The sequence below is a fragment of the Vanellus vanellus genome, assembly GCF_965231255.1.
Source record: "Vanellus vanellus genome assembly, chromosome: 1".
NCBI lineage: Eukaryota > Metazoa > Chordata > Aves > Charadriiformes > Charadriidae > Vanellus > Vanellus vanellus.
The window spans coordinates 73,508,163-73,531,415 of NC_138905.1; the positions used below are offsets into that span (position 1 = coordinate 73,508,163).

Sequence of the window (23,253 nt, forward strand, 5' to 3'; positions counted from 1 at the left end):
CCATTTTGTGCCCAACACAAAATTTAGTTCCAGTTTCCTAAAGCATGTGCCTCAAAGTCTTTCAGAGTTACCCAGAAGCATGTTAGTTCTCACTGTTCTGCAGAGATGGGTGTTTATCTTCTGGTTATAGTCTCTTATGATTGACTATATCAGTTAGGTATTCCCTGCTCGCTCTTACCCATTCTCCGTTTCTCAGATCCCTGAGTCAGTATCGTGAAATACATAGGCCTCCCATGAAGTAGAGGGAGAGAAGCTGTGGCTGTTTAATTGCTTACAGCCAGCAGCTGACTGGTTTAGGACATTTGCAGAGGACTACGCTAATAAAGTTGCTTCTCTGCCTGAGGGCATTCAGGCCTAGGTACCTCACATTTTGGGACTTCAATGCTATGAGATAGCCTGAAGTGAGTTGCGTTTAACCATCTGCAAGGGCTGTGGCAGATAATCCAGTAGCAGCTGGTGAAGCAAGGAGTGGAATGGCTGTTAGTCTTGTGGGAAGGGCGCTCATCTGTGAGAAGAGAGGCTTGATCCCAGGCACTGTTAACTATGAGATGTTGCACAGCTATTTCCATGGAACCTGAAATGAGGAAATCCTGTTGATATTTTTCTATTCTAGTCAGAAAGGCACAGAGCCTTCAAAGGAAGAGCTGAAGGCAGTCAGTTATGCAGTCTGGTAGTTATGGTGCCACCCTGTGAGAAGAAAGTTCGGGTCCCCTCCCCACCTCAGCAAGGGCTAATATCTTGGAGCTGGTGGATGAGGAGAGAGTGTGGAGATGTGCTTTCCTGTGGGGAAGGGAAGAGCAGAGCAAAAGCACCAAATCATAGAATGGTTTAGGTTGGAAAGGACCTTGAAGATCATCGAGTTCCAACCCCCCTACCACAGGCAGGGACACCTCCCACTAGACCAGGTTGCCCAAGGCCACGTTCAGCCTGGCCTTAAACACCTCCAGGGATGGAGCATCCACAACTTCTCTGGGCAACCTGTTCCAGTGCCTTACCACCCTCAAAGTGAAAAATTTCTTCCTAATGTTTAATCTAAACCTGCCCTCTTCCAGTTTAAAGCCGTTCCCCCTCGTCCTATCACAACATGCCCTAGTAAAAAGTCCTTCCCCAGTTCTCCTGTAGGCCCCCTTTAGGTACTGGAAGGCCACAATAAGATCTCCCCGGAGCCTTCTCTTCTCCAGGCTGAACAGCCCCAACTCTCTCATCCTCTCCTCATAGGAGGTGCTCCAGCCCTTGGATCATCCTTGTGACCCTCTGAAGAGAGATTCAAGAGAATTCAAGAAGAGAATTCAGAGTCATGATATCAGAAGACTCGCATTTTTCTGCAGTTCAAAATTTGGTCCTGTTAGCAGAGAAGAAAATAGGACCTGATAAGGCCCGACATCACCAGTGTTTGCTGTTGGATAGTGTGGGTGAATGCAGCCCCAGAGAGCTGCTTTAGTCAGCCTTTCTTCCAGATACGTAAACCTTTCCCATAGAGGAGGCTGTTGTGGAGGGCGCCTAGGTGCTCAAGGCAGCCTGCAGAGTACTCTGAATGTCTGGTGCAAGAAAAATACGTGGTTAGCCAAAGTTCCCTTTGTGAGGAGTCCCATATATCTCAGTAAAGTAAATATAAAGAAGCTATAACCAAGTGGAAATGTTCTTCAGTCACCGACCTGTGGTTCCCAGGGTGCATTTGATATATACTGTTGATCCCCGACTCTCACATAGTATGTAAGCATCCTAAGATGGGAATCAGAGGGAGAAGGAGAGCAATTAAATATTATTGTTGGTCCTTTTCTGTGGTTGTTATGTAAGTCTACATGATGAGCCAACTAAGCAGACAATCAATTCTTCCTACGTTTAATGCCGCCAATTGTATAATTATAGCTCTGTCAAGCCTCCCAGCCTACTGTTTGCAGTTCTGCTTTTACAGTAGGAGAAACAATGTGTATTCCAGAAAGGGGAAAAATTAATCCTATAAGTTGAGCTTTAAAAAATTTGGCAGACCAATACAGATTTGCTTTCAAGGAAAAGAATTTTGAACTGAAGGTGAAAAAAAAATCTTGGCTATCTGCCACTTCCCCTGTACCAAATTCAAGCACACCACATTCACAGAGAAAGGAACATTTCATGGCTTGAAGGGTAGGAGAGGGGAAATGACACTGGAATTACCCTGCAGCAGATTCTGCAGTTACAAAATCTGCAACACATTCCTCACAGTCTGGGAGATTACCTCTATAGTCAAATATTTGCAAAAATCCCCCTTAAATCTCTGTTTAAGATTAGCAATCCTGTATTCTTCCATCCCCATGACACTAAACTGGTAAGTCATGGTCCTCTTATAGCTTCAAATGATTGGGGAAAAATAATAGAGCTTCCACGTTCCTTCCCTCTGTCACTTCTATATCCAGTGGTTGTCCCTTAAGAAGTCAAAGGATGTGGTTTGGGGGGATTTTGGTTTGGTTTGGTTTTCTTTACAGTGGGCCAGTGTGTTTTATTCTTCCTGTCAATTAAAAACCAAAACCACAAAACAAAACAAACAAACAAAATAATTAAAAAAGCAGCTGGTTTCTCTCTTCGTCTTTCTTCACAGATTATAGGAATTGGGGCCAATGAAGACAACCAGCAAATATTTTGTAGGTAGTGCTTGCTCTTCCAAAACAATAAGGTGTTTGTAGATTTAAGACAATGTTATATGCTTTTTTCTTTCAGAACATTTCTTCCCCTCCCTCCCTCCCCCCAGTTTTTTTTCAAGTTCGGCTGGGACTAGGCTGCTTTAAAAGGCTGACTTCTGCCTTGCATGTCACCTCATCACTTGGATGTGAGGCTGAGGAGAAACGTGGAGCCTGAGAGGCCTAGTGGATCTGGCCAGAGAAGTCATAGGCCTCATGATAAGAACCAGTGCTATGTCCTTGTAAGCAGCTGACATTTGATGAGTGTCATTCAGGAAAACAATGATAGATACAATTATCCTGCCTTACAGAACTGTTTGGCCTCTTTTGGTACGCAGAAGTTACAGAATAAAGGCTGAAAGCATGCACCCATCCTGTTGTAGGGGACCACCATTTGTTCCCCCCACACACAGACACATGCACCCTATTTTCCTTCAGTGAGTTTCTCTTGGATCAGTGACCAATGTCTTCAGGGTCTGTCAATAGGGTTGGGATTTTTTGAGAATGCAGCATGCCTTGCAGTTGGCTAGAGCATGAAGTGCTTCGCCCAGAGAAGAGGCACTCCACTAGCAACAGCGATGCGGGACTCTTCCGAGCCTCTTCCAGCCTCCTGAGGAGCTCCTCCAGTGCCCGAAGGGTTACTGGGTATCTGCCTTGGCAGTTGCAGCCGAGGAGTCAAGGGAGGCTGATTTTTCATTTACACTGAGAACTTCTGGCACTTCTGGCTGTTGTATGGAAGTGTTAAAAGAGAATATAAATTTAACTTATTTCAAGTCAACTTTTAAACCTCTTTGTACTGTCAGAACAATATAATGAAGACGTCTTTGTATAAATAAAGTGGATAGGCCTCACACTGAAGGAAGTCCAGCTTTGGAGTGCCTGCGTTGTAAATATTTTTGCTGAATACAATACTGAGCACCACACAAATAACAGTTCAGCCAGCAGATAGATGTTGTTTCCCTCAGTCAGATTCTGTCCTATCTCAGTATCGCGTATTTTTTGCTGTGGCTCCTAACTTCTTAAGATCTGCCATTTAGGCTTTTTGCTCTCTTGAACGATGTTTGTTTGTGCTCTGGTTTTGCAGCGCTGATTCCTGGAACAGCTCCATTCTGATGACAATCACAAAGAGCAGGTCCTTCTCCACCTCCTATGCCATGTCTTCTACCAACCACCTGAATGCCAAAAGGCAGAGCCGGCAAGGTGAGTGGGCATCCGTGGCTCTGTCGGGCTCGCTTACCTGCTTGCCCCTGACTAGCATGTGCAGCTGCTTTTGTTCTCTGTCCAGTCTGTGTATTTTCTTACTTTTCCATCAATATGAATATGGTTATTTCCTTTATCTAAAAAAAAAAAAAGCCCCCCCAAAAAACAGTGGCTTAAAATATTAGAGCTCATAGTGATGGCATTGTAAATTTTTCGACTTTTATAATTTATAGAGGTTAGTCATGATGTGGCAAGTGCATGTTGTGATTTATATCCATTTAATTCCCTTGACTATAGCAGGGCTGAAAATACAGTGGTTTTTATAACATTTGTTAAATTAACTGTGTTTATTGTCTAACTGAGATTTCTTGAAGCACAGTCTACATAATGTTGTTCAGAGCTGTAGGCAGCAACTGACCTCTCTTATGCAAACATATCCAAGACACGGCCATTATAACTCGGAGGTCTATCTCTGTACATTCATTATTGAGAAAGTCCAGGTAGTTCTGACTGGTTTTTAGAGATAAGAAATATGAGGTTTTTTACTCAGCATTTAGGCCCTTTAAAAAAATTACTTCTTTTTTAATTGAGGGAAAGGAATTGAGAAGGTGACTTCTTAATTAATAATGAAATGCAAAGTGTGACAACCGTGAATCAGTCTTATTCCATAGTAACGTGGTTCTCTTCCTTGTACAAATGCAGGATAAAGTAGTGTTTACCCATGCTTTAACTTGTAATTCAAAGTGATCACAAGGACTTCCTTTTTTAAATCAGCCCGTTTTTTGTTTGTTTGTTTTTTCTCCAAACATGGAGCAGTGTTGAGAGAATGTTATTCAGAGATACTGGCCACCCAGACATCAGATGGAAATTGATAGGTGTCTGAAGCCTGACAATGGAAAAGTCAGAGAACCTAAACTTGGAGATGGGTTTGAAGATATAGCTGCACAATTATTCTGCATATCTAGCACTGTCATGCTGCATCTCCTTTTCAAACTGAAGAGTTTATTTAATCTCCTCTTGTACAGAAGCTGCTTTGTTATACCACAATGAAGATTAAGTAACACAGTATTATCTTAAAAGATAGTAGGCAGATAGGCAAATGAATAAAATTGAAACTGGAAAATAGTGGAGATATAGTACCAAGAATCCAGGAATTTGTTTTAGAACAAAACAAATGCAAGTTGGACTTGTGATTTTCAGAGTTGAACCTATTAACTTGAAAGGCAGGAGAGTGTGTGTACGTAATATTTTATACGTAGAAAACAAGACTTACCAAATCCATCAATCAGTTTTACATTTAACCTTCTGCTTTCAGAAAGTGGAAGCAGAAGTTATCTCCATTGCCCAACAACACAATCTCCATTCCATCACAAGCATTTCCTAGGGGCACTGATTCACAGGAGTAAAAATTTTGGCTTAGCATTTTATGCAGAAGAGTGATTTTTTGATGTTTTAGACTGTTTACAAACATGCACTTTTAATTAGGATTTGTTTTTCTGTTCCAGCTAAAGAATTGATTCAATTTGCACTAGTTAATACAAATTGGACTTTTATATATTAGCTCTGTTGTCAATATATAATAGAAGAAGTAGAAGTTGGTCTAATGGTAGAAGTTGATCTAAATAAACCTGTAAATCTGTGTCGTGGTTTAGGCCAAATCCACCACTGGGGACCCGAGGGACCCCAGACGGGACCGACAGATGCTCCCCTCTACCCCTCTACAAAGAGAGAGGCAGAGGAGGAAAAAGAGACTTACGAGTTTAGAAGAAACTAAACTACTTTAATGAAATATTAATAATAAAATAAAAAGAAATAATGAAAAATATATACAAAACCGTATCAAGCTCCCGAGATGACAATCACGTCACCGGCTGGCACTGGGGCAGTCCCAGGATGGACTCAGTGACGGACGGGAACTGGATTCCGGATCTGGAGTCAGGATTGGGATCACAGGCAGACAGAGTCCTCCTCAGACGTCGGCCATTGAAGGAAGAGCCCATGACCCTTTGATCCCTCAGCTTTTATACTGAGCATGAGGCAGATGGGATGGAATACCCTGTTGGTCAGTTTTGGGTCACCTGTCCTGTCCGCTCCTCCCTGCAGGTGGGACCCCACTATGCTTTTCCGCTTCCGACCCTCCAACGGGGCAAATAACAAAGTTGGTTGGCCTTGGCTGTTATGGCAATAAGTGTAAGCAGGAGCCTCTCTGCATACCATGCCTGGGCATCAGCTATAAACATCGGTCTTATCACTCTGAGAGAGTGAACATTGTCTGCACAAATATGCAGTTAATTTCAGTAGTCAGAAGAGGCCCAGCTAAGAAGCAAAGTTACTGAACAAAATTGGTTCTGTTTTACCTCAAACCAGGACAATCTGTTAATTTACAAAATGTGTCTTTAATTATGCATGAAAATATTAGCATTTTAAAATACTGCTAGGTATACCGACTTTGGCAACATTTTCAGGTAAACTCAAGGGTTTTCATATATATTTTCACATGACATTAAAGTTACTGTTTTATTTCTTCAACACTTCACACATGTAAAAATTCTGGAAGACCTAAGCAGATGTATGTACTTTAAAAAGTTCTCCCTGTATCGTTCATCTTCTCTTATGTTGATTGTTCAAAATTCCTTGCTGTAGCAAGGACTATGCAAGACACATTTTCTCTCACTTTTGCCAATAAGCAGTTAAATACTGAATTATTCAAAGTGGGTTTGCATTTTTCTGGTAAATTTATTTATGGTCACCTACCCTAGTAAATTGCACTTTTAAGCAAAAAACACAACTAAACAAGTTTCAAGAGACAGGACCTCAGACTAGCAGTAGAAAGCCAGCTGTGATTAGAAACATTATTGTGAAAATTGCTGTTTAAAATCCAGGACTTGCTTTAAATTGTTGAAAGGTGACCATATATATCATATTCTCTAACAGTCATGAAGATTAGCTGGTAACATACAGCTCAAAGATAGATAGTAATCCAACTCAATCCTCTGTGCATCTATCAGACTGTGAAATGTTTTTAAAGACATGTTTTTGTTGGATGGAAAGCAGATATCTCAAAGGATTAGTAAATGTGAAACACAGGCTTTCTGTATTTTAAAGCAATTTCCATATGTCATGGCCATCTGATAACTTTTTAATTGCTCTGTATGCTGTAGGTTTCTGATCTCAAGACTAGCATGATATCGTAGTTGCAATCGTTGAATTAAGGCAGTAATACATTCCACATGTTTGCTGAAGAAATACCATAATCAAAATTTAGGAGATGTTGGATATCTCAAAATTACAGAATAGTAACTCTCAGAGATTATTTTTAACTCTTGGAATGACAACAGTAAATCGTATTTTAACCTGATATCACAGTAAGTTGTTATCGACAAAAAAGCACTGAAACTGTACACATATATCCTGCAAGGTTAGTATTTCATAAACTTAGATCAACATATTGCCATATTCGAAGATAATTTTTGTGTCTGGAATGCATTTACGTAGTGGGCACAATTCAGATATAAAACCAGTTAAAGTTCCCAAGCTCTTTCTATCATTTGGCTTTGAAGATGAACGTGATAAATGAACTGGGGCTGAGTTCCTACAAACTTTAGAAGGAAGCTCAGGAGGCTAAGTCAATTTACATGCATTTCCTTTTAAGAGAGATTATCTTTGCTCCCCTGCACTTTACTGTGAATGGGATCTTTTTGTCTGAGACTAGAAAATATAAAGTGGATTCGAAGAGAAGGCAGAACTTTGTCTCAAACACTGGACCGGCAGATGCATTTCATCTTGGCAGTGGTGCTTAGATAGAACAGGGGACAGAGAGAACTACATCTTGCTGGTGTTCACACATGTGGTTGTTGGCAGTTTCTGACACACTAGCTCAGGAGTAGAATACCATGCGGTACAGGTAATGGTTGTAAGTCTCCCATAGTGAGCAACAGTTATTGAAAAATAAACTCAGGCTGCACAAGATCAAGGCCAAAATCTGTAAGGAATGCAGAAATAGCACCATAAGTGCAATATTTTATATTCGTATAATGTATGACTACTAAATATTGCTTTTTTGGTTTATTGCTAGTCTTCACAGATGTAGAAATTCAAATTTTCTGGGAATGTGTGCAAGCCTTTCTTGTCCCTGCTCTACAGATGGAGACAGTGAAGTAATGAGAAATTGCAGATGGGTCTGGGAACTGCCTATTTGAAGTTTCGTGCCTCTGTCACTAGAACATGTTGATACCAATAGTCATGCCACTAACACATGCCTTTCATTTCATGCCTGCCAGTTAGTGCATCCTACTCAACAGGGAGAATACGCTTCATATTTTGAGCCAGATATTCAGCAGGTAGAAGCAGCTGAAATTAATTGAGCTTCATTTCTTTGTGACAGCCGTGGGCTTGGCTCAGAGTGGAGGAGGGTTTTCTCTTTCCGTTTGCAAGCTATGTTGGTACCTGCACATCTCAGGAGGAGTATTTCTGCACAGTGAACTCATACAACCATCTGCCACTTCTGTTAATTGACAAGAGTCTTTTCTCTTGCCAGGTATCCCGCCAAATATCTCACCTCTCACCTCCCCATGCCATTCACCGATTCAGGGGACGCCTGCCACAAGTCCTACCGGGAAAACATCTTCTGTGTCATTTCCAGACTCTACAGATACTGACACCAAGCAAGGCTTAAAGCCACACAAAGTCTTAACTTCTACTCGGAGTGCACCTACCCTGTCAGAACCTATTATCAGCCCCTCTGTCATCTGCAGCAGGTAAGATAGTAATGGGATATGCGTTGGAGTCATTTCACGTTGTTCTCACGATCAAGCTCTTTTGGCCCACATAAGTTTTTGTGATTTGCTGTGGTATCGTATGTTGATATTTCACCATATCTAAGCAGTTCTTAGTATATGAGTAATTGTGTAGATTGATGATACAAAGTGCTTTTTAAAGCTACGTTTACAGCTTTTACTCATGTCAGATGCACGGTCTGATTCCTAAATAAATTCTTCGTCAATAACTTGCAGATCCTAAAGCTGGATTTCCTGTTAACAACTTGTGTTTCTGATGCCATGCCTTTAACACAAACAGTCACTTTCAGGTCACAGGCCAAATCGTTCACAACTGGCACCTGATGTTTGATAGAAAAATCTGACGGCTAGGGATTAAAAGCTGCTGGCCTGTAGCCGGGTGTTCCAACGGTGCTTGAAGACTACGAAATTTTGAGCACTGTCTCAGAAGGGGGCGGATCCTGCCCTCCCTAGGGCAGAGTCAGATTATGTAGCGGTGGGATTTTTTTTTTTAAATCCACGGCAGGTGAGTTCTTCCTACTGTAGAAAGTTATAGTAACACAGTTTAATTTCACACTTTAAAGTAGCCCACATAGACTGGCTCTGCAAAATCAGCATTTTGGAAAAAATGTGGTTCTGCTTATCTTATGTTGGCAGTTGTTAAATTAGATTACTGGAGTTTGCAGTATGTGTCCAGTCTATAATAGTGGGAAACACTGTACTTAGAAGCCTGTTCCAGTGCAGTGTCATGGTTACCGTACTCATTAGATGTTACTTTTGGTCATAGTAATGATTGATTTGTGATTATTGGCTAGCCAGCGGACAGTACATCATCTGAGGCAATGTGCTAGATTAAATGTTACCAAGTTTGACTCTCTTTGGAAATAGTAGTTTTTATTTTCTAGCTTCAGACACATGACTTTGGATGTGTCTCAGTATGCTATGTGCAGGGCTTGGAAGTGGACGTGAGAAAGTCAAAATTGAGATTGTGAGTTTGTTCAAGGGACTCATCCTCTCTGGAGTTCAGGCTAGGATCCTGAGAGGCTTTTAAGATGTAGTTAGGTGACTAAATAGAAACTAAGTGCTTTTCAAAGGTTTTCGAAGGTATAGCAAAACTGTGTCTTGCAGTGATTCATTTGAAATTAACACTATATTACGCATAAGAAATACAACATAAATCTGCTACTGTCCTATTAAACTATGCCTTTATTACTACTTCAACAAAATATTATTACTGTAGCTAGTAACAATTATCGCTGGAAGCCTTCCGTTAGAGAAAATAGTTAACAGTGGCACAAAAAATGTCACAAAAAAAAATCATCATTGCAAGGTTGTTGTAGATAGTAATGAAATAATTTCCTTGATATTTTTAGACTTTTCTTTCAGTGTAATCATTGGTAGAATGCTCATTAGCTTTTATGTGGCTACTGTCTTGTGTGATTTAAGTAGGTTGCATAGCATATTTAGGTTCGCATTTAGGTACACATTTACATATGTGCAAACATTACAAATATTTACATTGCTGGCTGGACTTTGTTGTTGATTATTTGAAACAAACACATTATTTAAAATATTATGGTGTCATGACTGCTAACAGAATTGGCACCCACTATTACTAACAGTCACTGTCCCTTTAACATCCACTGAAAAATCATAAGCACTGTCACATTTCTGCATTTCTAGCCATTAGTATATAGAGATGTCGTATCCAGAGGTACAAGCTGATCCAACAGCACATAAGTAATGCACCCCTTAGTAATGTAAGCACAATTAAAAAAGAAAAACAATAAAAAACATACAAAACCCCTCAAAACTAAAAAAAAAACCACCGTAGACATTAAATAGCTAAGACAAGATGAGAGAGTTAAATTAACAAACACTGGAAATAAATCTTTGAATGTTTGAGCTTTCACACTGTAGATTGCTAGTCTTCGTGGTATGCAATCCCCTACATTTACTGCCAAAAAAACTGTGTTCCTACAAAATAATATCAAGTCAGCAAACGTCTTCCACCACTAAACCAATCCTTCCCCCAACAAAAACAAAAGAGGAAATGGACTCTTGATGGGTTCAGTGCTTTAAATCAGATCCATCCGGGCAGTGGCATCAGGACAGAAGTTTTACTGTACTTTTTTTTTTTTTACTTAGAGTGAAATGTGGTAGGACAGCAGAGTCTGAAAACTGTCTTAAGCAAGAACATATATGGCAATGCTGTTAAAATAACTTGTAGATACTATTTTTTAATTTTGCTTAGTGGATGAGGCAGGAAAAAATGTTAAAAAGTCCTGTAATTAAGAAGTATATTATAATGTCTACGCATGAAGGGAGTTGAGTTAAAGTTGCATGGGCACATTTACTTCTGACGTAGAGCCTATTTCAAGTATTCTACTACGTAGCTCAGTAATTTTTTTTTAATATAGTGTTTTATGTGGACCATGCATATTAAATCACTGTGGGTTTGCGTATGTTCTGGAAATAAAGTGGTACACTCATAATGATGCAAAAGCCTTGTAGCATTGCAACCAATCAAAGGCTCTCTTTATCTTTTACTTTTACATTTTGGCTTGTTAGCGTTGACCTTACGGAAACCACAAGGAATGTGAGAGAGAGAAATTAATACTTCTTTTTTCATCTTGTTCATAAACCTGAGTGATACAGGATTTATTTGCTTGGCTATGCACTACAGGTATCATTATATACAGATTTTTATTTTTATTTAAAATTCTTTCAGGAATTCATTATGTTTGCAGGGCTTACCAAGCTCCACAATATGTTTGGGATGACCCAGTCAAAAGCCATCTGGCATGGCATAGGATTTCAGCCATTTTTATATGGTGAACTTACATCGGTGCAAAGTTTCTAGTACAGTTTGACCAAACAAAATAATTTTGTAATAATTGCTTTGCAGAGGCTGTTATATATTAGATATGCCACAAAATACTGACTCGAACCAAAGAAAGAAATGTTAAAATATCAGGTTTTCATGGACAGATTTGATATAGTGCTACTAAATGAGGCTTCAGATTTGTTAAGTTCTCTCATGTTTTCATGATATATCGTTGTTCCTTCAGATCCTATACTCAATCGTATTGGGACACTGTAGTTTGAAATGTTCCAGCTGGTATTGAATTCACGTTTAGGGCTTAAAGAGAATCACACACAAGAAACAAAGTATTTTAATGGAAGGGAAGAGCTAGTCATTTGGAAAGACCATGATATTGTGGTCCCTCCCACAATGGCTTTCTGTTCTGGGAACGATGAAGCAAACTCGGTCTTCTCGTTTCATTGCTAAATGTCTGGATGCCAGATCACTCACCTCACGTTCTGTCCAAAACGCCCCCTTAATTTGGTGTGTTGTCACTGAAGTAATGGCAAAATACTTAGAGAATAAGACATTAATTTAAAAAAAAAATTAGGTGGTATAGGTTTACTGTTGGCAACACAAATTGAATGGTGGTGGCCAATTAATCCGAGCTCTTTCTGTATTTTTTGTCTTTTTACATTTCTGACTTCCAGTAAAACTTCAGCTCGCTCTTGTAATTTTGTCTGGAGAGTACACCCTGTACCATAGCTTGTACTGTATGACATAGTTTTACACTGTCAGCAGGAAATCATTTTGCATATGACTGTCTAATGTGCATGGTTCTTTATATTGTGCATGTTTCTTGATGTATTTCAGCTGTGGCAGACCCTATAACCAAATAGAAGCTGGTGATGGGACACTAGATAGAAGTGATGGTACCACACACACACTGAACAGAACAGGTAATTGTTTGTCGATCAAAAACTCTTCATCCCTTAAAATTCAATAATCATTCAGTGAAAGGGCAGATATGCCTGTCTGTCATAAAAGGAGAGCATGTGTAGGTGAGGCCACACAAATTGTCTTTGAGGCTCCTTTCCTTTTTGTATGTACATGTGCAAAATGCTCATGAAGAGTAGAGTTGAAATATAAAGGAAATATGATTTCCCTCATCTAACCTAGTCAGCTCAAATAATGGTCCTCAAAATTTTTCTCACTCTTCAATCCCTGATCCCATTTTTTACACTCTGCAGGGTATATGCTTTAATGCCTTTGGACAGATTGTCCAACTTTCGACCCAGCCAAGCAGCACATATGTATTATGAGTCAGAGATCCTGTTGCTATTATTCAGAAGGTCACAGGATGACTGATGCAATCCTTGCTGTTCACACAACATGCTTTGTGATTTGTGTTGTAGATGATCCTGCGCAAGCCACTTCTGACTATGAGACCAACAACAGTGACAGCAGCGATATTGTACAAAATGATGATGAGACAGATTGCTCCAAAGAGCAGACGCGGAAGGGATCCGTCTGTAGGACGTACACACCTGAGACCATCATTTTACATCCCTTGATACCACCTGAGGTAGTGTTTAAGTTCCGCTCAAACAATAGAATATATACTGACACCGGGGGGGGACCGAACAAAAAACCCAAAGCAACCAAAAACCCCACACCCCCACAAAAAAATCCTTGGGCTGTCTAAAGACTGTGACCATGGTTTTAAGCAACAATTGCAGCAGGCTCCTACGTTGCAGTAGGAGGATTGACTTCCAAGAAATGAAAGGAACCATTGAAATGTGTGAGAGCTGCTAAGCACTGGCCACTTGTGAAACACTAACCATCTATTTTGATGAATAAATATACCTTTATGGATCTGGCATTAGGCATTTCTGAAATGTTTGGCTTCTGTTTTAGTGTTGCCGTTAAAGGAATAGATTGGAAGGAAGAGAAATTATCTTCTCAGACTATCAGCATGATATATAGTCTTCCTGTTCAGCTGCTTCCTGTTCAGCAGCATCTCGATGGCCTTGAAATCTTGGCTAATATATACAATGGTCCTTATTTTAAGATGAATTAACACTTGTCTGAGAGTGCTGCATGATATTATTGTTGGTGCATGTCTTGAACATAAGAACGTTGCGGTACGGTGAACAAGTGCTGATCATCTCACGACTACTGTATTCAGCTGTAAGCTTGATTGAGATGTAGAGAGAAAGTTTTGTTTAGTTAAATTTTCCACAGCCTGTTGTACAACTGAATTAGTAAACTCAAGTTGGCATGAACTCTTGAAAAATTTATTGTAATCTGGTGAATTGGAGTTGGACACGCTGAGAGAAGGCATTTTTCTTGAGATATTTTGGTATTTACTCATCTGCGGTTTCTTAGTAATAATGAAATTCAAGGAAGTATACAAGCAGAAATGTGAAAGGAGGGGCACATCCCATCTTTTGTTTGCAGACCTTGAAAAACAGGTAGGTTTCACATTAAGAAGTACAAGTCTTCACTTGGACTGAGCTCCATTAGCCATTTTAGATTATAACCAATGGGTCCTGATGTGGAAGTAGAAACTGAATGCTTTTCCCTTTGTACTGCAGCAAATTTTACAATGAAGAAGACAGACTTCCTTGGAAATGAATGAATGATTCCCATGAATGAATGAATGAATGAATGTGTCTCGTGGATAAGTTCAGAAGCTGATGTTTCACGGACAGAATTTGCTATTCATTCAAGTGAAACAAATTATAAAGGAGAGTGACTAGCTGCAGGGCTGGTAGAAATGGGGACATCTTTGCCGAGCTGAGTAAAGTACCATCGGCTTATAGATGATGCTAATGTGACCTTAGTTTTTAAGAGCATATTATTTTTGCAAGAGATGCTTCACAGAACTAAAATTTGTCTTTATTCTGATTGCTGGCATAGGACAAGCCTGTACTTGCTCCTGAGCCTCTGGTTATGGACAACTTGGATCCCTTGATGGAGCAGCTAAATAGTTGGAACTTCCCAATCTTTGATTTGGTGGAAAAAATCGGAAAGAAATGTGGTCGGATTCTCAGTCAGGTAAGAAGGCTATGTTGTCTGCAATGACTGGCTAGATTTATTGACAGATTTAGAAAAAGTAGTGTTAAGACCCATTGTCCTTACAAGCTGGTCATCCAATGAATTATCATCCCTGCCACCTAATTGAAAGCTGACAATATGACCTATTTTGCCTGCTGCTCTCTGCCAATGAGTTTACATAAAGAGTTTACATAAACCTTTCTGAATATTCACTTCTATCTGCAGGAGATGCTGCCACTCCTTACCGAGTTCTTTGTGACAGGATTTCACACGGGGTTCGGCATGGGAGGGCTAAACAGTAAATATATTCAGCTGATGCAGGAAATACAGAACTTTGGTCCTTTTTTATACTGGAGATTTCAGTCAGGCTGTGCAAGAAAGCAAGGTCTCAGGAAGTGGGGCAGAATATAGTCCTTGCTATACTCCCTCACCTTTCAAGAGTCAGCACTTTGATAGTAAATTCATATCATTATACCTAGGGAAGACTAATTTACTATGAATCGGGATGTGAGCGTTTACTAGTCTTTCTTTTGACTATCAGTTTTTCATTCTCTCCTTCACGTTGAATGCAGGTACTGACACAGCCTGTCTCTACCCAGCACGATTAGTGTCACTTCCATAATCACTTTCTTGGCTGAACTTTCTCCTCTGTTATGCCCCTTTTCCTGGCACGCTGACAAATAAGCCATTTTTTCTTACAGAAGTATTGAGGTTTATTAAACAGGAAAGGCAAGTAATTATATTTAGGGATGGAAGGGATAAAACCCCAAGAGAATCTGACTGATCTAGTATCACTTTACAAGGGTTTATGTAGTGATGAGTGCTGGAAAGAAGAGATTATGTTAATTGGTATAATGTGGGTCAATTAACACCCCCCACAAACACAGAGATTAGTGTGTCAGGCAGATCTCAGTGCAACAAGCTCCACAGAATGCTGTATCAAATCTTGGTCTCTTGATGTTTAACTGTTATTCAGCTACGTTCAATTATCCGGTGGTCAACCAAGAAAACCACAGCATGAATTCAGATTTATTCTGTGGTCTGCCTTTTATCGTTCTGTAGCTTGGCAAGTAACATCTATGTTTAACCAGCCTGCCAGCTCTCTAGGTTAATTTTAAACAAATAGGCAAACTATGGCTGAATGTGGATATTGATATAAATTCAGTGACGATCATTGAGGCACTTTTGCACTAGACTGAGCGTGTGATTAAAATGCTGTTCTAGAATCATAGAATCATAGAATGCCAGGTTGGAAGGAACCTCAAGGATCATCTAGTCCAACCTTTCTTGGCAAAAGCACAGTCTAGACAAGATGGCCCAGCACCCTGTCCAGCTGAATCTTAAAAGTGTCTACTGTTGGGGAAGATCATATTGGTCATGGTGTTTTCTAACAGCAAATCACGTTATAGAATGAAAAATGAAACATAAGGAAAAACAGAACTTTTTAAATGGCATAACCAACAGTTTGAATGAGCCAAAATTTGTTCTGGTTTTACACGTGTACTTACATAGGTTTTAAGCACTTTACCAAGTTGCATGGAGTTCTGTACGTCTCAGGACAATTCCCCTGCGCCTCCCTCAATTTGCACTAAAGCGCTGTACTGTGTTTCCCCACATCTGCTTTTTGCACAGGTTCTGAGCGCATTATCCGTTTTGCAGAGCCAAAAAATGAGGCCAGTGAAGAAAAATAGTGACGCTTTAATAAATAATATTTGTGATCAAAATCCAACATTTTCTGTATCAACTGTTTGTAATAACTCCCACTCCCTAAGAGCAGAATACAGCAAGCTCAGCCTTGTTCATAAAATACAGTTCCTTTAATTCTTTCCCCCACCTACTCATGTGTTCCTAATAAAATTACTTTCAGAAATGAGAGCTAAAATAAATAAAACTTTTTCTCCAGCTAAAAGTATTGTCTTTTTCTCGTATAATTTTTAAATCCCAGGGTATTATAAACAAAGGAAAACAAAAGCTCTAATGATTTATTCTCTGTATTTTGCCATTAAATGGACTCGTCCATTAAAATAAGTAAATTAACAAGCTGAATTAACTATGTTTGTCTTGCTAGGTTAAATTTATGAGATGGAACAAAGCAGAGTTGACACGTGCCTCTAGGGAAGCATTCAGTTTAGAAAGCAAATGCTGTCTTAGCATCTTTAAAGCTGCTTGAGATGTCTTTTTCTTCTTTTTGGAATTTTAAATTGATTTAGATATATAAAAAGACCCTAAACCAGTCAGTGGCCATAATAGCATCTGTGCAAAATACAGTGGCAAGCACTCTAAATGTGACACTAACGAATATGCATGATAGGGATTAGAGAGGAATTTGCATACCAGTCTCATTTCAGAAAGGAACAGCAAAGCTCTCCAACTGAGTTGATGCTTCACAACAAGCCGTAAAGTTAGATTAATGTCTTCAGTCACACTTAACACTCTTCTTACAGCTCCTATAAAACTAAAACCTGTGGAAGAGAAAGTCATTTTCTTTGGAAAGCAAATAAAGTGAAAACGAATAGGCTGAAGTCAAGGTCTCTCTCTAGCTTTTATTACTGGGCCCATAGAGAAGAGAAATGCCAGTGATGCTCCTATGCTCTTGGTACATGAGCAGCGTCGAGGTGGGGTGCCGTCATTGCAATGTATGTGAGTTTGACCCTGGGTAGTGCCAAGAGGAATGTTTGGTCATCTCATCATGCATGACTCTGGAGAGGGAAACTGCACCCATTATATGAAGAAGCGAAGGAAATCTATCCTTGGCGGTTGGGATATTCGCAGGATCATCACAACAGCCCTTGTGTGAGGAGTCATGTTTGTCAGAGCCGGAGACCAGGTGCCAACTACTTGAAACACACGTTTGCAGAAAGCAAAGGCAGAAGACAAAAAAGGAGTGCAAGAGGGTTGTCTGCAAACAATGAGTAGGGAACTACTGGCCTAAACGCGGCACATGTCCTCTGACAAGACCCATCTATGTGTGCCTGCAACACCCAGGAGAGGAGCTACATATGAATAATGATCCCCATTTCCAAAAAAGATTCCATTAGGAATCATTTGCGAGAAGTGCTTGTCCTTCTTCAGTCAGCACCACCTGAAGTATCTGAGTTATAAATGATTAATTCCAGCATTACAATCATTGCAGAAACAAGCAGAAGATGGAGGTGGGAGGGAAGAGGCAGTGTGGAGCACCCGCTGCCAAGCGCCTGGCAGCTGTCGGAGTTTCCCTGGGCTTGTCCCTGGCAGTGGGGACCGCACTGTGGCTGCAAGAGCACCATGCTAAGCCCATGGGACAGTAACTGCCATGAGAGCTCGTGAAGCAGCGTGTGGTTTGGGGAGGAAGGATTTTAAAAGACATAAGTCTTTAAAAATGGTTAATCCAGAGCAATGAATAAACAAAATTGCACAGTTTGGGGTGGGGGTTTTGTTTTTGTTTTTTTTTTCTAAAAGAAAAGAACTCAGTTATTTGACTTTCTGGAAGACATCAATGCCCTTTTTTCCTTTTTCTGACCTGCCCTTACCCCTTCCTCCTCCCCATTTGTTAAGAAAGAGAAAAAGAAAGAAACATTACAGAAATGTCTGAATGACTTGCTTGGCTGTTTACGCTTTCTAATGACCACAGAGAATAATGCCATTTTACTCCAAGTCATGGGGAAGAGCTCTCATTCATTTCCATCACAGTCAGCTTCGCTTCTTTCCAACTGCTGTGGAATTCCACCCCCAATTCAAGGAGGAGGAAAAAAATGCTTTTATAACATGCTTTACTGAAGATAGCTGTCTATTATTGGTAGCTTAGACCAGTAAGGTTTGGTCCTGCAGAATAGTATTTCTTTATGCTGACTCTTTTTATCCACAGATATTTTGCTGGAAATGCAAAGCTCAGTATTCAGTGATCTAAAACTAGAGTGTAAAATACCTCATCTCTCTGTAGCTGTAAGTTTGGATCCCAGCTGATTTACTTCAGCCGTGATTCCAGATAGATAAGCAGAATTCTGTGCAGTTTCTAATCCGAATTATGCATAAAGTCAGTCTCTTTGTTCTGCCTCAGTACAGGAGGTTCCCATGGGGTTTCCAGAGAGTAAAGTTTTGCCTTCTACAGGCTCTACCTTTTACTCTAAGCTTATGTCTTCCAGAGCACTGTAATTCAGTAGTTCCTTAGCTCCTTTGCTATAAAGAACTTTTCACTTTATGGCCAACAGCCATGGCCACAAAGAGAAATTACCACCAGCATTACTGACGGCATTGCTAGTGGCATTTACACAGTTATCACGAAATCATGGAATCATGGAATCACGGAATTTTCAGAGTTGGAAGGGACCTCTAGAGATCATCTAGTCCAACTCCCCTGCCAAAGCGGCATCGCCTAGAGCACATTACTCAGGACTGCATCCAGGTGGGTCTTGAAAATCTCCAGAGAAGGGGACTCCACAACCTCCCTGGGCAGCCTGTGCCAGTGCTCTGTCACCCTCACTGTAAAGAAGTTTTTCCCTGTATTTGAACAGAACTTCCTATGTTCTAACTTGTGCCCATTTCCCCTTGTCCTGTCACTGGGAACCACTGAAAAGAGCCTGGCTCCATCCTCCTTCAACCCACCCTTTAGATACTTGTAAGCATTAATAAGGTCTCCCCTCAGCCTTCTCTTCTCCAGGCTAAAGAGACCCAGCTCTCTCAGCCTTTCCTCATAAGGCAGATGCTCCAAGCCCCTAATCATCTTAGTTGCCCTTCGCTGGACTCGCTCCAGCAGTTCCCTGTCCCTCTTGAACTGGGGAGTCCAGAACTGGACACAGTATTCCAGTTGTGGCCTCACCAGTGCAGAGTAAAGGGGGAGAATGACCTCCCTCGACCTACTGGCCACACTCTTCTCTATGCAGCCCAGGATTCCATTGGCCTTTCTGGTGACAAGGGCACATTGCTGGGCCATGGATAATTTACTGTCTACCAGGACCCCCAGATCCTTCCCCTCAGAACTGCTTCCCAGCAGGTCCACCCCTAACCTATACTGGTGCCTAGCATTCTTCCTCCCCAGGTGCAGGACCTTGCACTTGCTCTTGTTGAACCAATGGTTATGGTAGGAACAGAAGTAAGAGATGGGGCCACCAGCAGAACCCCAACTGTCAGATGTGTTCATTAGAAGGGTGTCCCAGATGGTGTCAGACACCACACTCAACCTGTCTCTGCATCATCACTGCCTGTTGCAATGCTTTGCCAGAGGGTTAGTTCACATGCAGATTTTTCCTGGCAGGCAATGACTAAGAGGGGAGGCAGGGGCAGGGAAGATCATTAAGGCTGCAAATTCATATCCTTTCTTATTATTCTTACTGTAAAAATCCGCAGTTGCAGGACATTTGAAGTTTCTGTTTATTAAACTTTAGGTGCAGCTCACAGGTCCCAATTTGTATACACAATATACAGAAAGAAATATATGTGGGTAGCTGCTTGATTTACATTCAGGTGTAAAAGACGAAACATAATTTGTAACAATTTCTTATCAGAATAGCACTCATCATTCCAAATGTGCTTCAGATTGCTTAGCTCTAGGCAGATCATTACCAGACAGATGGCATCAACAGGACAGAATTTAGCTAACACCAGTAAATAAATAAAGAAGCTGAAAGGCTTTAAGGTTCAATTTGTGAAAGAAGGTCAGACAGTAATTTTACTATGTCCCATTGTTCTGTATGTCAAGTTCAAACTTACCTTCAAAAGTGTCTGTTTTGCAGCAGCTGCTGCATTTCTGAGCACTTGTCTCTCCTGAACACCCCCTCACTCATCCATCACGTTCTCCCATCCTCTCCTGGATGTCTACAGTCATCTTTCCATGCAGAAACACTTTGAGCGGCTCTGCTTCCTAAGCTGCTTGCTGCCTTTGAAATCCTGTCAGAGTCACTTTCTCTATTTCACTTCCGAAATAGGGGAAAGGAGATAATGCATAGGATCCGAATGGTTCTTTCCTTTTGTCATTCCTTCACTTGTTCCCCCTTTTTGTGGGAATTGATTTTGTTCATGGATGCTCCTTGGAGAAGTTTGTGGGGAAATTTTTCCCAGGGCACTAAGAACCTCTCGGTGTCTTCCTTTATGTGTATATCTCTCTGAGGTGCTTGCAAAATTTGGGGGATTCATATACCTGAAAGGAAGAAAAGAACATCTGGAAGAGTGTAATGAAAGAGTTGGTACTAATAGCTCATCTGCTTGTCTATGTAACCACATCCATATGGAAAAGCAAATAGATGCAGCTATAGCTGGATCAAATGTACTTGAGAAATTACTACCAGGAAAGCAGGTTTTCATGGGGTGATTTGACAATGATTTTTATATTTAATTTTTAATTTTTTACTGATCTATTTAGCAGGATGGTTGTGTTGTTTTTTTCAGGTATCCTACAGGCTTTTTGAAGACATGGGGCTGTTTGAAACTTTTAAAATACCAGTGAGAGAATTTATGAACTACTTTCATGCCTTGGAATGTGGATACCGAGAGATACCTTGTAAGTAAAAATTCCTAGCAGATAATGGTGCTTCCCTAAAGTCCTGGGTATTCCCCACACAGTTTGTTATTGAAGCCTTTCTTCTTTCATTATAGCAGCTACTTTTTTTCCTCTGCTACACGACTAACAAATGGATGGCTCTCTAGACAGAGGCTGGTGTTGAACCACAACCTCACTTGTCTTTTTTTCGTTGCATTGAACATCTCATGTTATTTCATAATAATTCACTGCAAATTCTGTGCAAGCCTAGAACCATATAAAGCTAACTCTAAGTACAAAGAACTGTTTCTTGATGATGCAAGTATACCCCAGTGCCCCAACTGGAGGTTATTGAAACATTTCCACCCCATAAGCAAGTTGGATTTTACACGGTACCAATGCTGTGCTACCAAAGGAAATAAGCCTTGTAAAGCAGAAAAAATATGCCAATGATGAGTGCATCCTGTTCTTCTGCAACTACAGCTCGGCTGGTATTTTTCAGTGTGAATCATTTATTCACTGAAAAACCTGCTTTCAGTCATCCCCAAAGTATTTACTAATTCAAATCAAATTTACCAAAGTGCTTGAACTGCAAAAGACTCTTTTTTTTTTTTTTTTTTCCTAGGAGGAGGGGAGTGAGTTATTACCCCTTTTGGCTGGTGGATAACCCATGTGTTGAGGAATATAAGACACCCTGTTTTCTCCCACCTCCAAGAAAAATGCCTGAGACATTGGTTTAATGTCCTATAGTCTTTCTCTCAAATATTAAATACCAAGAGGAATAGCTGTAGTGGGAGGGAGTGAAGGAAAGCTACCTCAAAATGCCTTCCAGCCAGGTGGTTCGGCCTCTAATCTGTGAAAACGAGAGACCAAATTTCAAATATTTTCTTGGTTTGAATCTGAACAGAGACTTGAAGCAGCAGATGACAGCCTGACGGGACTATAGGTGGAAGTCCCACAGTCTGTCCATCCTACTGGAGCCATTCTTATTTTTTTAAAACACTTAACTATTCATAGAGTCTCAGGATTTTTTGTGAATCTAACCCTTCATTTCCTTGTTTTTTCTTACGTGTGTTTCATTTTAGTAGAGCAGAATATTTTGTCTAATACAAAATTAATTTACCTTCTAGTTTTTCATTTATGTGAAGGGGTAAAAAACAAAACAACAGTCTGGACTTAACTTTTTTTTTTTTTCTGGTTGCTGAACTGAAAAAATGAGTTATTCACACAAAACTAATAGTGACTATCCCAGTTGGATTAAATCAGTACAAGTTTCACAAGAAACTCATCCCAGCTTTACTCCTGAGAAAAGCATTAAACAGCCTATGCAGGGCTGTCCTCTAGGTTTTTCGTGAGGAGATTAGTGTCTCTGGAAAGATATTCATAGTATTTTGAGGAAGGCAGGTGAGAGTAGATTTCTTCCCTATTTTAATTTCTTCTTTCAAAAAATATCCATTCCTATTTTGCTTACTGTTTTGCTGTTCAGAATTTGAGCTAGTGGTTACTAACAAGTATTTAAAGGGAGGGTCACAGAGAAGACAAAGAGGACCACTAGAGGAAAGTGAGGGTCAAATACAGGGACCAAGTGGCATGACACCATGCTCGTGTTTAGTGAGTAAGCAAACCAATTGCAAATTGTGAATATAATAAACCTTTGTGTGTTACGCCCATCTGTCCTTGGCAGGCAGGATACTGCTGATTTTAGGTGCAGACAAAGTAGGCAGTTGCCTCGAGCACTGGAGTGTAGGGTCAGCAAGATGGTGAGACCCTTCTGTGCACCTCCTCTGCCAGAGCCATGGAAGTGCAGGCTGATGGCTGCTGCCCCACTAATGGTAGGGGTTACAGATGTGGGATCAGCAGTGCTGCTCAGGAGTGCTGAGAAACCCTCCGTCAGCTGCATGCTGCCTACCTTTAGGATGCAGCAGGTATGAAACCAGGTTGCTTATGCATCTTGCTGCCAGTCCCTTCTACTCCCCCGGAATACAGAGGTTTTTTCATCCCTAATGAAATTCGGTCAACCTTACTTCTTACTTCTTAGAGAGGGCTCCTGGATTTGTGTGTTGGTAATTTTTCCTAATGAAGGATGCATATCGTGTCCAGTGTTAGCTTGATTCTTGACCATTATCTTCTTAATATAACCTAGTTCTTCACCTGTTCCCATCAAGCCTGTTCCAGCAGTTGGTTTGATGATAAGACACATGCATGATTGGCATTACTGAGGCATCTCCAACTAAGTTGACTGATTACCTAAAGGTGTAGTCAGTTACTGTGAGTTTAACAGATGAGGGTAACCGAGCAGTACTTTTG

The 23,253-nt window shown here is 40.5% G+C and overlaps 1 protein-coding gene across 1 annotated transcript in view; it reads left to right on the forward strand.

Moving 5' to 3' along the window:
• Positions 1-23,253, forward strand: part of PDE3A (phosphodiesterase 3A) — a gene marked incomplete at both ends in the record, with an annotated part of 264,685 nt that overhangs the window by 224,981 nt on the left and 16,451 nt on the right. Inside the window, 6 exons of the mRNA XM_082496024.1 lie at positions 3,739-3,854; positions 8,392-8,611; positions 12,309-12,394; positions 12,851-13,020; positions 14,358-14,495; positions 20,856-20,967. Coding sequence (XP_082352150.1) covers positions 3,739-3,854; positions 8,392-8,611; positions 12,309-12,394; positions 12,851-13,020; positions 14,358-14,495; positions 20,856-20,967 — 842 coding nt within the window. The remainder of the gene's footprint in view (positions 1-3,738; positions 3,855-8,391; positions 8,612-12,308; positions 12,395-12,850; positions 13,021-14,357; positions 14,496-20,855; positions 20,968-23,253) is intronic.